The sequence below is a fragment of the Empidonax traillii genome, unplaced genomic scaffold, assembly GCF_003031625.1.
Source record: "Empidonax traillii isolate 1590-97213 ecotype Southwest subspecies unplaced genomic scaffold, ASM303162v1 scaffold191:size1449129, whole genome shotgun sequence".
In the NCBI taxonomy this organism is placed as follows: Eukaryota; Metazoa; Chordata; class Aves; order Passeriformes; family Tyrannidae; genus Empidonax; species Empidonax traillii.
Genome location: NW_020955384.1, coordinates 754,387 through 767,632, shown reverse-complemented (window position 1 = coordinate 767,632; position 13,246 = coordinate 754,387). Strand labels below are relative to the sequence as shown.

The window sequence follows — 13,246 nt, the reverse complement described above, 5'->3', positions numbered from 1 at the left end:
ATGCTAAAAATTACTTGGGAACCAAGAGAAAAATGCCAAACTTAAATGAGAACCATAGCTGCAAGTCCTAGTTCAGAGATAAAAGTAATAAAATAACTGCAGCTGAACACCTTGAAGGTCACTGCAAGTCTCTTGCTTGCCTTTCCTTCTGCAGTCCCTTTTCATGGAAGAAGGGGGAAAAAAGCCTGGATTAGGTGCAGAGTAGGCAAATATTTTACATTTTAAATATACAACTTTACCTCAAAAGGATCTACCCTGAGAAAAATTATTTAAGAAGATGTTGATTCTGGAATATCTTTTCCTATTTATAGCTCTTTCTGCATTTATTTCCCTTTTTGAGGACTTGGCTTTACATAGCTCAGATATTAATATTCTCGAGGAGGAATGAGATACTTCAAAAGCGCCGAAGGACAGAGAAACCCTGAGGCCACTAACTTTCCCTAGGACACCGGGTTCCCAAATCTCACGAGCACTTAAATGAACCACCTCTTTTTGAAATATGACAACTTTGGCTGACTTGCCACTTTCATAATTATTCTATTCAAACACATTGCCGTCACCTCAAGACCAGGCTGCATTTGTTTCCAAGGTTTTTGCTCTCCCCAGACCTGCCAGGGGCCATGAAAGGAGGTAGATAAGGACAGAACATCTTTTCCCACAGCTCCTGTTTCCATAACCCAGCTCATTTGTCATGAGGGTGGTGGGAGCCAGAGGAGGAAGAGTGGGGAAGCAGAGGTGTATCTGCTCCTGAAAAGTGACCTGCTCCCCAGGTCATCTTAGGAGGAGAAGGGACCCTCTTTCGCAGCATTAAGTAGCTGGGGACAAGTCATCAGCGGGAGTTTTTTCACCACTTGCTGAGCAAACAGCAGAAAGAGAGCTGCAAATCACACTGGAAGTGTAAAACTGCATGTAGTTACAGACATAACTTGGTTCTAGGAATACAATTAAAGAAAAACTTGATTCGAGGTTATGTTTTGTGTGAGTGAACACAGTTTGGAGCAGAGAACTGAAGACAGGCTTGTACAGAGCCCTCCTATAACATCTGCTGGGGGAACAGAAAAGCACAGAGATGCAGCTCAGGGGACTCTGAGGTTCACACTTTTCCCTCCTCTCGTGCAGGTCAGAACCCCCCAGCACAAAATCTGCCCCACCACACCGAAGAGCGGAGCAACTAAAAATATCTACAGGAACTGAGATAACCGCACTATAAAATTGCATTTTTTTCCTTTCCCAGACCGGCAAGCTTCAGCAGAGAAACAGAAATGAGCATGGCTATTTGGTGCAATAAATCCCAAAAGGGAAGAGAACTGGTGTTCTGCAGAAGCAGGAGAATTTTCTATTAAGTCCAATTTCAGTCCTAGATAAGGATGCAGAGTTTGCTCACAATATATTGGATTCCTTTTTCCAAGGCAAAAAGAAAAATCATCACTGCATATTTCAGCATGTCAGGGAATTTGTATTTTGAGAAGAAAACCAAATATGGCTGAGTGCAATAGGTTAAAAATACCCTTCAAGAGCCTATGCACCATGTGAAGGGGATTTTTTTTTTTTTTTAAATACTGCTTGTGTGCCAAAGAAGAAAGAGGAACACTAAGTTATAAGGGTGTGACCACCCACAAGACAATGTGACATCAGCAAGAAATATTTTACTTCTCAAATGGCACTGTGTGAAAATGGGTTAGGCAAATGCATCATATCACTGGTGTATACATTGATTTATCTCTGGTGCAAAGGCAGGTAACAACCAGGAGAGTTCAGTAATAGTGTGTTCAAGAGCAGACAAACAGCAGCTAAGCCACCTAGTTATATGCTTTGGAAGCATGTCTTAATTAAACTAATCTAACCACGGTAGGAACGTGCTGGGCTTCTGCCTCAAGGATATGAAAAGTCAGGAGCAGCTCAACTGCTGCAGAAGCATCTTACCTGGGCTGCAGGTCAGTGAGTGCTCTGACCTCCTCCTCCTCCAGCCCATCTCTCTGTACCTGTGCTTAAATGCAAACGCTTGCTTCCACCCTCTTTAATTCCCTGCAGTTCAAAGTTAAGCATGGACATTAGTAGTATCCCAAAAAAGAGATGGGTTTTGGCACAGCCTCGTATTTTCCTAAGCTAACATCTAAATGGAAAAACATGCCAGACCAGGAAGCAGGGAGACGTCTCCGCACAGAGCAACTCCCATCCCACGTGCAAGAGCTGGGAGGGGGAGGAGGGATGGAGGAGGCCAACATAAAGCAGATCCCAAAGGGCTGGACCCTTCTGGGCCCTGTCCCCTGTTCTCAGCAAGGGTAGCTGGCTCCTCTTGGAACATGCCTTCATCAGAAAAGGCAATTATGACTGCTCCCCAGACCCTCACATCCTTGATTCCTCTTCCCACGCAGCATCCTTCCCTGTTCCCTCCTGCTGCCAAGTGCTCCTCTCACATCTATTTTTGGATGGCTGGAGGACCCATAAGCTCCTGTGCCTTGAAGACATCTGCAGGTAATAAATACCCTGCTGGCACTCCCCCACAGGGCACAACCACTTGCCTTCCTCTCCCATCCTGCTATCAGACATCCCTTTCCGCACCCCCTTCACACACCCCAGCTCCCTGCCCTGCCAGCACCCTCCCTCTAGAGTAAGGCCAACAACCCCTCCGTATCCAATCAGACATCAAACCTATCTTGGTTTTTGTGGGGCTGATGTCTCTGGGGCACTTCAAATTACAAAATGGCTCATCAGAAAAGCAGGTATTATGGAGGGGAACTAAACATAACATATAATCCTCTCTAATCACACCATCTTAACCACACGAGGGGTTGCCCAGAACCTGTACTCCCTCCAGAGACACGCAGAGCCACCCTGGGCTGCCCGCTTTTCCCATCCCTCACTTGCTGACACACAGAGATATTAAAAGTTCTGTCATGCATATACAACAACTCAGGCTTTTTCATTATTATTAGTGTAAATAGTACTGTTATTGTTATTGCCGTTATCAGGAGCAGTATACCTTTATATAAACAGGAGAAACTGTCAGATGAAAGACCATGAGAAATGTGCACCATAAAATGCAATAGGATGCTTCATTATTTTTGCGTGGGTCTGTGAGAAGATGGATGGAGCTCCTGTCTGGATACCACCTGCTGCAATGCCAGAGCTGCAAAGCGCTAGGGCCAGCACTCTGACAAATCTCAGCTCCAGAATAACTCCTGGCCCTCGTTTTTTACTGTCCCTACCATCTTTGCAGGGTGCAGACTCCCTGCTGGCCACTGACCAGCTTCAAAGTCTGTATTCTGCCCGGTCCTTCAAGGGCAGGGCCACTACGCACAACCACTCTCTTCTTATTTCCCAGCAGCTGGAGCAGTTCTTCCCCTCCCCAGCTGCTCCCTCTCCCCTACAGCGAGTAATCCACCTTTTTGGCAGAACCCCCCTTGCCAAGAAAGCGGTGTCCTGTCTCACTTTCTTCTCCCAGTTTCCACTGTGGAGGTGACTCCTCAGTCATTTTAGCCAGATGATGAGAGTTCCAAACCGGGAGCTTATTGCCTGTCACCTCCTCTGTTGTGCAGACTTCAACTGCCTTCCTGATGGAACACTCATCACCTCTGAACACCCCTCAGCCAAGCTCAGTCCTCCCACGCTGCTGTGGCTCACCAGCCCTGGACACCAGCCCCTTGCTCACAGCAGAGCCTGCAGCATGCTCCGGGTACAGGAGCTCATCAGCACACACAAGAGATTCCCCAAACAATCACAGTGCTCAAGGAAAAAAACAAACAAAAAAAATCATCTTTTCAAGTGCAGCACAGCAACCTCTCTACTTCCAGGGGCACTTCACACTGCTCTTTTTCAGACACCTATGGAGCCCTTGCCCTGCCACCTGTGCACAGTTGCTGCCTATACTAAATCAAACTCTAGGGAGAGGAGTGGCTTCATAGTCTGCATCACAATAACAGAGAAAATCCTGAGGGCTAATCCTATTTGGATGTGAATTCTCACAACTACCTCCCTCAGTTTCACCAGCTGAAGTGGACACAGCTGAACAGACCTGACCTTGCTTTAACTTGGTTCAACTGTTACAATCGCTTCGGATGATTTCTGTTTGCAGGATCCTTTAGCTACTGAGGAGGAGGGAAACGTTGTAGGTGTTGAGTTTCTTCTCACTCCAGCCAAAGAGTGCTGACTGCAAAGCTTTGTGGCAATGGCTGCAAAATTGCTACATGCAGGTCGCTGCTGTTTAAATTTTCAAAAGCAATCAAGTAAGACTTTAAGGTGCTTCTGAGAAGCATAAGGCTGTAGTTTTACAAGTAAAAGCCTATCTAGATGTAGGGAGATGTTTCTTCTTGCACATATGAGTCAGCAGCTTTAACACCATAAAAAGTCTTTACATTTGTTTTGTTTGTTTATGTTTTCATGGGTGGTTTTTAAAGAAAATCCCGACATATAAATGGAAAGCCTTGACAGTTCTGACAGATTTCATTTAGAATATATGATGAAACTATATATGCAACGCTAGTCCACTTTTAGCCTTACTGAAAGATAGAAAAGCATGTTTTTTCTAATGTATAGGGCACATTTCAGATGGGTTTCTGGGCTGCAAAACTCATTTATATTTACACCATAAGCTCTTTGCCTTCAGAGAGAGCAAATACTTTTTTGATGCCTTCAAAAAGCTGCCGGTCCCAATCCTTCCCAGAGACCCAGCAGCGCTGGCTGATGCTCCATGCTGAGTTGATGCAGCTACTCCACTCCTCTGCCAGCCCAGAAGCTCAGATGAGGGTGACACAAGCAGCCAGCCTCTCACAAAACCAATTCTGCATTTTGTCCAGGCCAAAGGGTCAAACCTCCATGCTCTCACACAAGCAGTGTGTCACTCTCAGTGAGACCCACCTAGACAGAGGGAGGGTTTACCCCCATGCTTCTGAGCACCAGACCATTGGTGCTCCAGAGCCCACACAAAAGTGTACGCAAATCATGGTTTCTGAACATGCATCCAGTGTTGGAATGAGCTGTCCCTGTTGCCTCTCCCGCACAGAAAACATTAAAGGCCAAGACTGGAAACACGACTGAGTCAAAGTGATGACTCAGCCAGCAACCACAATGGGGAAATATTTCACTGGCAGTTTTGACATCAGATTTGACACTACTGGCAGTGGCATAAATCCCTGAGGAGACGCCAGCATTCGGAGTGCAGCACAGAATGGCATGGATACCATATTGTTATCACAGGGCTGTACACAATCTTCTCTATTTAAAAAATCCTATAGCCATCCCATGGACACCCTAAGTCCAGCTTGACGAATTAGATGTAGAATACAACCCCAGTCCAGCAAGGATGTGCCCTGTAATAGCCGAGCTACAAATACTGCCTGAGCTATTGCTCGTGACATGTGCTGTCTCACACGCTGCAGGCATTTGCCAATACCATCGCTGAAGGGATTTTTAAAAAGGGAAGTTTGATATTTAGGATGCAAACCTAGAGGATTTATGTAAGGATGTATTTGGATTTCTTTTCAGTGGTTCCCAGTCAAATCAACTCTTGTCTTAACTTTGATTCAGCAAGGCTACGGCTTTACCATGAGAAGTTCCCAATTAAACAGTGGATAAAAATAGACAGGGATACATGGGACTATGGCATACTGGCACATCAAGCATGTGTAATCCCTTCTGCATATACAGGTTCATTCAGGTTTCAGAGCAGAACTTCCACATTCCCAGTGCTTTATGTTTTTCTCATTAGCATTCTCCACCATCTCCTCCATTCTTTGTGGCCTTTGCTGGAGACTGCCCTATCCATGGAGTTTGTACCACATAATAATTTAGATCAGGGCCACATTTCCCTAGTGATCTTTTTACTGAAATTGTCCTATGGGTATAATCTGTACTGCAGACATGGCTGTAGCAGTTATGAAAATGTTTTGAAAGAGTTCAAGTTTTTTTATAGCAGTGGAACACTCCTCTCATTAAGGGGGCTGCATCACATTAATTAGCCAGGTACACTAATAACTATCCGGAGCATGAAACAAAATTCAGATGATAACCCAAACTCTTCCGTTAATCAGAAATTATTACAGGCTCCAATTTGCACACATACACACGTGCAGGGGTCATGTATTTTTTTGTGTGTGTGTCCATGTGAACATGCAAGGCAGGCAGAAAGATAAAGAGCAATCAATAATAGCCCATGGGAGTTTCCTAAGGGATTGCTCCACATACAGGGAATAGTATTTAAGGAAAAGTAAAAAGAAGGTTAAAACCAGACATGTATCCATCAACTCAATTAAGACTCAAGGAGAAAAACTATTGCCTGCCAGGTGGTAGAAGGAGTCAATGCTCCTGCAAGGTGCAGCAGCAGAGGAAGCATTGGAAAAGTCTGCTGTCTGTGAGCAGAATTAATGGGTGGTTCTGGACTGGCTGAGCTGCTGAGCCGCAGCTTCTCAATGAGTTGTTAATGGGGAACATGGCAAGTTAGGAAGTAATGAGGACTTTGTCAATACAGCTGTGGATAAAAGTGGGTAAGGAACCACTTAAAGAAAAAAACATCACACAAATCTGCAACTACAGATTCTGCGCTTTCCGGTGCTTAAGAAAATACTTGCAATATTTTTAGAAGCATTACAGAGGCTGAGAAGCAAAACACAACCACGGGACAGATCTTTTTATTAAACTAGAAGCAGTAAGAAAGAAATAAATCTTGGGAACAGTAGCCTCATATACAGTTCCTTCTCTTCTTTTTAATTCCCGGGAAAGAAAAAGAATGAGTAAACCTAAATAGCCCGCGCCCACTGCAGGTAGAGGCACTGGAGAAGCACTGCTTTTGCAGGAAACACCCAGCACAAGGTAAATGGCTCCATCACATCCTGGATGGGTGCATTAGGGAAAGGGGACCCCACGAACAGGTCCACCCCTTCTCCATACCTCCATGCCTGCCAAAACAGCCATCTACATGGTACCCATTGTTGCCAAAAAATCAGAGAGTTTCTGCCAGAAAGCGACCAGATTGAAAGAATATAAATTTGGGGTGGGAGGGGATCACACGTCCACCTTAGGGTTGGGTTTGTTGGTATTTAGAACGTGGGGAATATTTTCAAGGTTTTCTGAACAAACCTGACCTTTTTCCACCTCCTCCCCCTCCCATGAAAGCAGAATCCCCCCCTGCAACAAGTTTTGCTATATAATTTTTGCCTTTTATTTTACGTAAAGACAAACACTATTAAAACATACCACAGTCTCATTTCTTTACCTCCATGAAGAGTAAACACAGAGAAAGGCTCCCTAGAAACAAAGTGCCAGATTTAGTCAAAGGTAAAAATCCCATTTTATGCGTCCCCCAAGACTCTGAGGGAGGTACTGCTTTCTGAGCTGGAAAGTGCTAAGCCAGGCAGCAATGCCACCATACTGGATTCCCCTCCCATATCCAGCTTCTGCAGAAGGACATGCAGAGCCTCTGCAGCTCCATTACTCAGCCAAAATCCAGGTGGGCAGGAGTTGGGTGGGAAGAAGTGGACGGTCCTATGATGCCACCAAGCCCTGCAACTGCTGTGAAAATTCTCTGATTGCATCCCACAACCCTCTCCACCCTGGGCCTGCACCATCAAGGAGAACGGGGCCAAGTCAGTAGCCAGCTTGGCTTCACCAGAGCCAAGGACAACCCCTATTTCATGAAAATACTGCCTAGAGCCAGATCCATACAGTCCTGGCTTCTCCACACCAGCAGGGACACAAGAGAGATGGGGAAAGATGCCTGGATCTCCTCGCTTCCTTCTGGGCTTCTTCCAAAATAAAAGCAATTGCCGCAGCTGGAGCGGGAATGTGTCACACAGATACACCACAACTCTTGCAAATATTCTGCATATAAAAGTGTCATGTTTAACAAACCCATCTCCCCGCAATGCACAAAAACCCGTCATGGAAACTGAAACCACCAGAATTAAGTCATGGACCACAAAGCAAGCTTGCACGTAAAAAACAAAAGGTGGGAAATGACCAGTGAGGCTCCTCAGAGCACTAAAGGGAAGTCAGCTTCACCATTCTCCTTTCTGAGGAGTACAGGATGGTTACATCCAGCTGGTGCAACTCCAGAACTCCAGCTCCATGGAAATATCCGGGCTCACACTTAGCCCTGCATCGCTCCCACTCCAGCACTAAGTACTAACGCATGTTTGATTAGGCAACAGGAGATGTATCTGCTCCTTCCAAAAGTGACCACAAGCTCTTGGCAATAACACTGAGTACTTGCTCCGGCCCTCACCGCACGCCGCAGGCATTACACTGCCCTGCCAAAGGAAGACGTCCTGCCAGACGGAGTATTCAAAACAAAGCAAAGAATGATTGCTTTAAATAATCAGCCTTTCAAGTGCTCTAAGGAAGAGGACTTGAATTAAGGTGACTTCAGAGAAAGGATAGCCTATTAAAAGCAAGTGCTAAAATATTCCTGCCCTTTTCACTTCTGCACAGGGAAGTCTGAAAAGTCTTGCAAAACCAGAGGCTCAGCGTTAGTCACCTCTATATTCCCTCTGGTTCCAGTGGCATTATGCCCACAGATGGGGACTACCAATCAGGTGAGGGTATTTTCTAAATTTTTAATTTTTTTTTTTTGTGCATACTAAACCACTCCTGGACACAAGTTAAGCCTTCCACAATAGCAAGGCTGGGTGACAAATCATGAAATTAAAAATAATTTGGGGAAAAAAAAAAATTCTGGATTCTTGTCAATGCCCTTCTGGTTTTTTTCCTACTTTGGAAATAACAGAACAAAAAGTGACAAACGTGCTCATGGAGCGACCTAAACTTGAAAGGAAACAAAATGCCATCCAAAGGCAAATGGCAAAATTCCCGGTAACATCGTTAATGCCAGGGTTTCATCTGCTATGCTCTTCTGTGAGTGATACAAATGTATTTCAATTAAGATATCATATTATATACCATTTACAGCTACAGATACAATGAGATCCTCAAATGCTGCTTTTGAGATGCAGATCTCACGCTGAAACAATAACCAAGCCACATATGCACAGCTCTCGGGGCACACGTGCACATCAGAGTTTGGCTCACATGTACACCCCAGTAGAGACACTGGGATGTAAATGTGGAACCCAACTTGACAAATCAGCTTGCATTTGCATCACCACAATACTCATCCTAAAAATTAATATCCATCACTTTCCAACAAACCAGCACCAGCCGCTCCTCTCATCCATGCTGGGGATGCCTTGTTTACAGCAGGAGGGAAATAGCAGAGTGTGTCCCAGCACACAGTTGGAGACCTGTGTTACTAGAGGGGTTTCTGGGCTTTTGAGAGGATATGGATTTATTTTCTTGGTCAGCAATATGTCCTGGTTGCTTTCTGCAGTGCCTGGGTGCAGAGCTGGCCTTGCCAGTTTCAGTGGCATCTCCTTCTCACCTTACATAAGACTCTGAGTCATGCCAGGGCTCCAGGTGTGCCTCCCCTGCCCTGGCCATCCCCAAAGCAGGGGCAACAGCAGTACAGCTGAAATTTGCCACGTCCCTGGCCAGGGCAGCCCTGAGGTTACTCCTGTGCCCGGGTACTCAGTGCGGCTGGAGATCAGTATCTTTAATGACTTCTCCTTTCTACACACTACACCCTATTCATTTTCCACTTCCCCAGTCACAGCTGTTGAGCCATATTAGCAAACAGAAAAAAACCCCTCACATTTAAACCCAAACCTGCTAGGCCAGAAATAGAAGTTCTCATTTTCTTTTCCAAAACACAGAATAGCCGAGCAACAACAAAAGGAAAAGGAAACCTCTCTCAAGTGCACATCTGGAACCAATTTGCTGTATGCAGCCACTGGGTGTCACTTTTGATATATATTGGTTCGGCCATGCAGCAGTTCGGCGAGAGAAATGGATTTCAAAGAGGTGATCCTAAACCAGCCCAGACTGCTCTGCAGCCTCTCGCGCGCAAGCTGTAATTAACAATTAGCCATCCGGGCTGATTTATTAACAAAAAGTCTTCCTCACAACGTTAAGCACCGTGCAGTGGCTCTTACCTCTCAGTCTGCAGTGTGACTTTTGATGGCTCCACATTGGGGTTTTCCCACTCCATCTGTGGACAGTGCATGAAGTAGCAAAGGGTGTAGAGAGCCTCCGGCTCCCAGTAGAACGATCCCTGCTTCTGGTGCATCGGTGTCCCATTCCCGTGCTGCTTGGCATTGAGGGGCTGGAGGTGGTGCATCGCTCGAGACACCAGGTCGCCTGGAAAAAAAGCAAAAGCTGGGTAAATGCCAGGCTTTTCAGCTGCCTCTCCCCCGAGTTTGCAAACTGAAAGGCACGTTGGGTTGTTTTTTCCTTCCATTTAACCTCACATATGCAAACAGTACAGGGTAGGACAGGATCCTGTGTGTTGCTCGGCACCAGGCTGAACTTTGCCTGGTGGTTTACATGGTGTGGTGTGACATACCCGGGCCGCAGACAAGCCCACAAAGGCCTGCAGGAGACATGTTTCTGCAAATATGGTGTGTGGGCAGCATTAGGCTAGACCATGTCAGCACCACTGGCAGAGCTGGTATGCTGGTATGCCACAGCTACCTACTGGCAGCCTTTGCAGGATGCCAACACCCCACAGCCCCAAAAAAAGATCAGTGGGGACAATGCAGAACAGCACCAAAAGCTGCATGCTCGTGGTCAGAGAGTGGCAGGGAAATCCACCCTTTGGAATGAGGAAGGAGACAGTCAGATAAAACACACAGCACTGCAGGAGCATACAAATGCGCATGTGGGTGAAGAAGAAAATGGGAAAATATTGTTAAAAAACAGTATCAAAAATGTGCGATCAAAACTACACTTCGTGAGCCCACACTAGGCCTGGCAAACCTCATGTCAGCAGAAAAGCAAAGCCTGTGAAGTAGGTTTTACCTAGTCCCTCAGGTTTCCAGAGCACAGAAAGTGGCCAAAGAAGAAGATGGGCATCACCTGCCCTGTGCCAATGTGGTTTGGGCCACTTCCTCGCAGGGCACATATGGGAATCCAGCCACAACAAGTGAACCGGGATCAGCAAAGCCAGAGAGTGAGATTAGCAAACAAATATATGGGCAAGCAGCAGTGAGTCTCTTAGCACAACACGGATTGTAACTAATTAACTAAAGCATCTCCCTCTGAGGCAGTGAATTTTACCTTTGTTGACTAGTGACCACTCTATCAAAGGCAGGGAAACAATTGTGGTTATAAACTGCCTGTTTTCACATGTTCAAATCACTCTGAGAGTGCTTTTGGGGGAAATAATGATCTCGAATCAAATCAGTCTGTTTGTTTTAAATGAAAATCTGAGCAAGAGCCCTTTGGGTCATTCTTAATCTATACAAAATGGAGTGATGAGGAAAAGAGTACATAATTTTCCCATGTTAAGAAGAAGTCACGCACTTCCTCTTATTTGCTTTTCCCCAGTGACCAATGAGCAATGAAACTTGGAAGGAAAAGTTTAAAATGTATACCAAGGTAGGCATATAAAACCAATTTGGGGGTGGGAAGAGGGATAATGAAATCCTGGGTAAACTTAAAAGAGAACCACTCTGACTGTGTGCACAGCAGAACTACAGGTTTTTGCGAAATCCCACCCCTGTGAACGCAGCACATCTCCTCTCTCCAGCCTGACTCACACAGACAGTGCTGCTGCTGTGATAATGTGTAACAGGGGGGATAGAAATGTCTCACAGAAAAATCTCAGCCCAGTCCTCCAAAAACATAGCCTTAAAACCACGAAGAGATGAAAACCGCTGGCATGAGGAAACTGCCGAGTCCATGATTTCAGGGTTTTGACACAATTTTTTGTTGCACTCTGCAATATTCTTCTGATTCCAAGCTTTCATTTAAAAATAGTTTCTTCTCCCTCTGCCATGAAATTGTCATAACAGGACCAATCTTGCAGCCTTGCATGCTTAAAATTTCCAAGACAAACTGCATGTGGGAAGCATGCAGGATCAGGTCCACAGCAGGAACAGATGTGCTGCTGAGATGACTCCCCAGTCTTGAACAAAATCATCTGCAGACAGTCAGAAGCACCAGGAAAGTTTGGGACCCCCTTCAGTCAGCCCACTCTAGTCACAGCAGATGTGCTCTGCCAAGTCTAGCACAGGCCAGTTTAACCGCTAGCAGCCTTGTTGATAGCAAATTCCTCTCTTTTTCTCCAGAAGTGCTGGCTGCAACATCCAGCTTTAATAATAATAGCAAAGGCAGAGAAAAAGCACTGAATTCAGACTGTTCAGACTCAAGACATTATAGCACTGAAGCATGTGGTTAAACTTAAGCACATGGCCAGTCTTATTTCAGGGGATTAAGACAGCAGACACCGGAGAACACCTGACTTCTGTACCGAAAGGTGAATAAAAATCAAGATGCGAGTTAGGCCCAGATTCTGGCTGTAGCACTAATTCATCCTCCCCGAGTGCTGGGGTGATGTGACTTCAGTGACACATCCAGGACCAGAGGAAGCTGCATGGTGAGTAAGGAGGGAAAGCAGCAGCAAGAATGACGTGGGCAGGGTGGGCAGCTAAGCCTCACTGCTGACAGAAGGCTGGAGGAACTCGAGCCTCGCTCAGGGGCAAAGCTCCCATCCATATCAATAGAACCAGGAGTTCACCATTTTACTCTGTATTTTCTCAACTGCTTCTTCAGAAATCCAAACCAATTCACACCACAAAAGCTGAATTAATGCTTTTTATGTTTAAGCCTCATTTAACTACATTATACCAAGAAGTGATTTGCTTAGATCTTGGTTTTGCCTATGCTATCTTGCTTTGCTATGCTATCTCTGGCCATGTTTGAAGTAATTTCTGTACTAAAAATTATTGTAACATTTCTTTATCAGAGTCAACTCCAAGCTTAAATAATCAATACCTGTAAAGCATTGAGCTTCACAGAAAACGGTAAATAAGCAAAAAAAGCTCCACTATGATATTGGTACCCAATAGGCAGAGCACTGGAGGCAGGACAGGAAACACTGATCTGTTTTATTCCACAGTGTAATCTCGAACAATCCAATATATGCCCTAGTGCCCTTTGCCTCCTCCAGCCACATCCAGTTACAGTGCAGTTCTTCAGGGCAGAGACTGTGCCTTAGCATAGCTGTGCTCCAGGGTCAGTGCCAAGAAGGCACCAGGAAGCTGACAGGCGCACGCACACACTGAATGTAGCGCTTATGCAAACTCTGTAAAATGTAGCACAGTGCAACATCTGGTTCTAGGTGCTTGTGTGTTGTTTTCAATACCTACCAGGTTTTGCTCTTTCTATTGTTACTTGCTAGAATGCTTTTCGCTCCTCC

General features: G+C 45.5%; 1 protein-coding gene across 3 annotated transcripts in view; it reads right to left on the bottom strand.

Moving 5' to 3' along the window:
* The window catches only part of BTBD11 (BTB domain containing 11), a 173,561-nt gene that overhangs the window by 48,059 nt on the left and 112,256 nt on the right, over positions 1–13,246 (bottom strand). For all 3 annotated transcript variants that reach the window (XM_027886639.1, XM_027886640.1, XM_027886641.1), the window contains exon 3: positions 9,981–10,185. In XM_027886639.1, the coding sequence (XP_027742440.1) occupies positions 9,981–10,185 (205 nt within the window). The remainder of the gene's footprint in view (positions 1–9,980; positions 10,186–13,246) is intronic.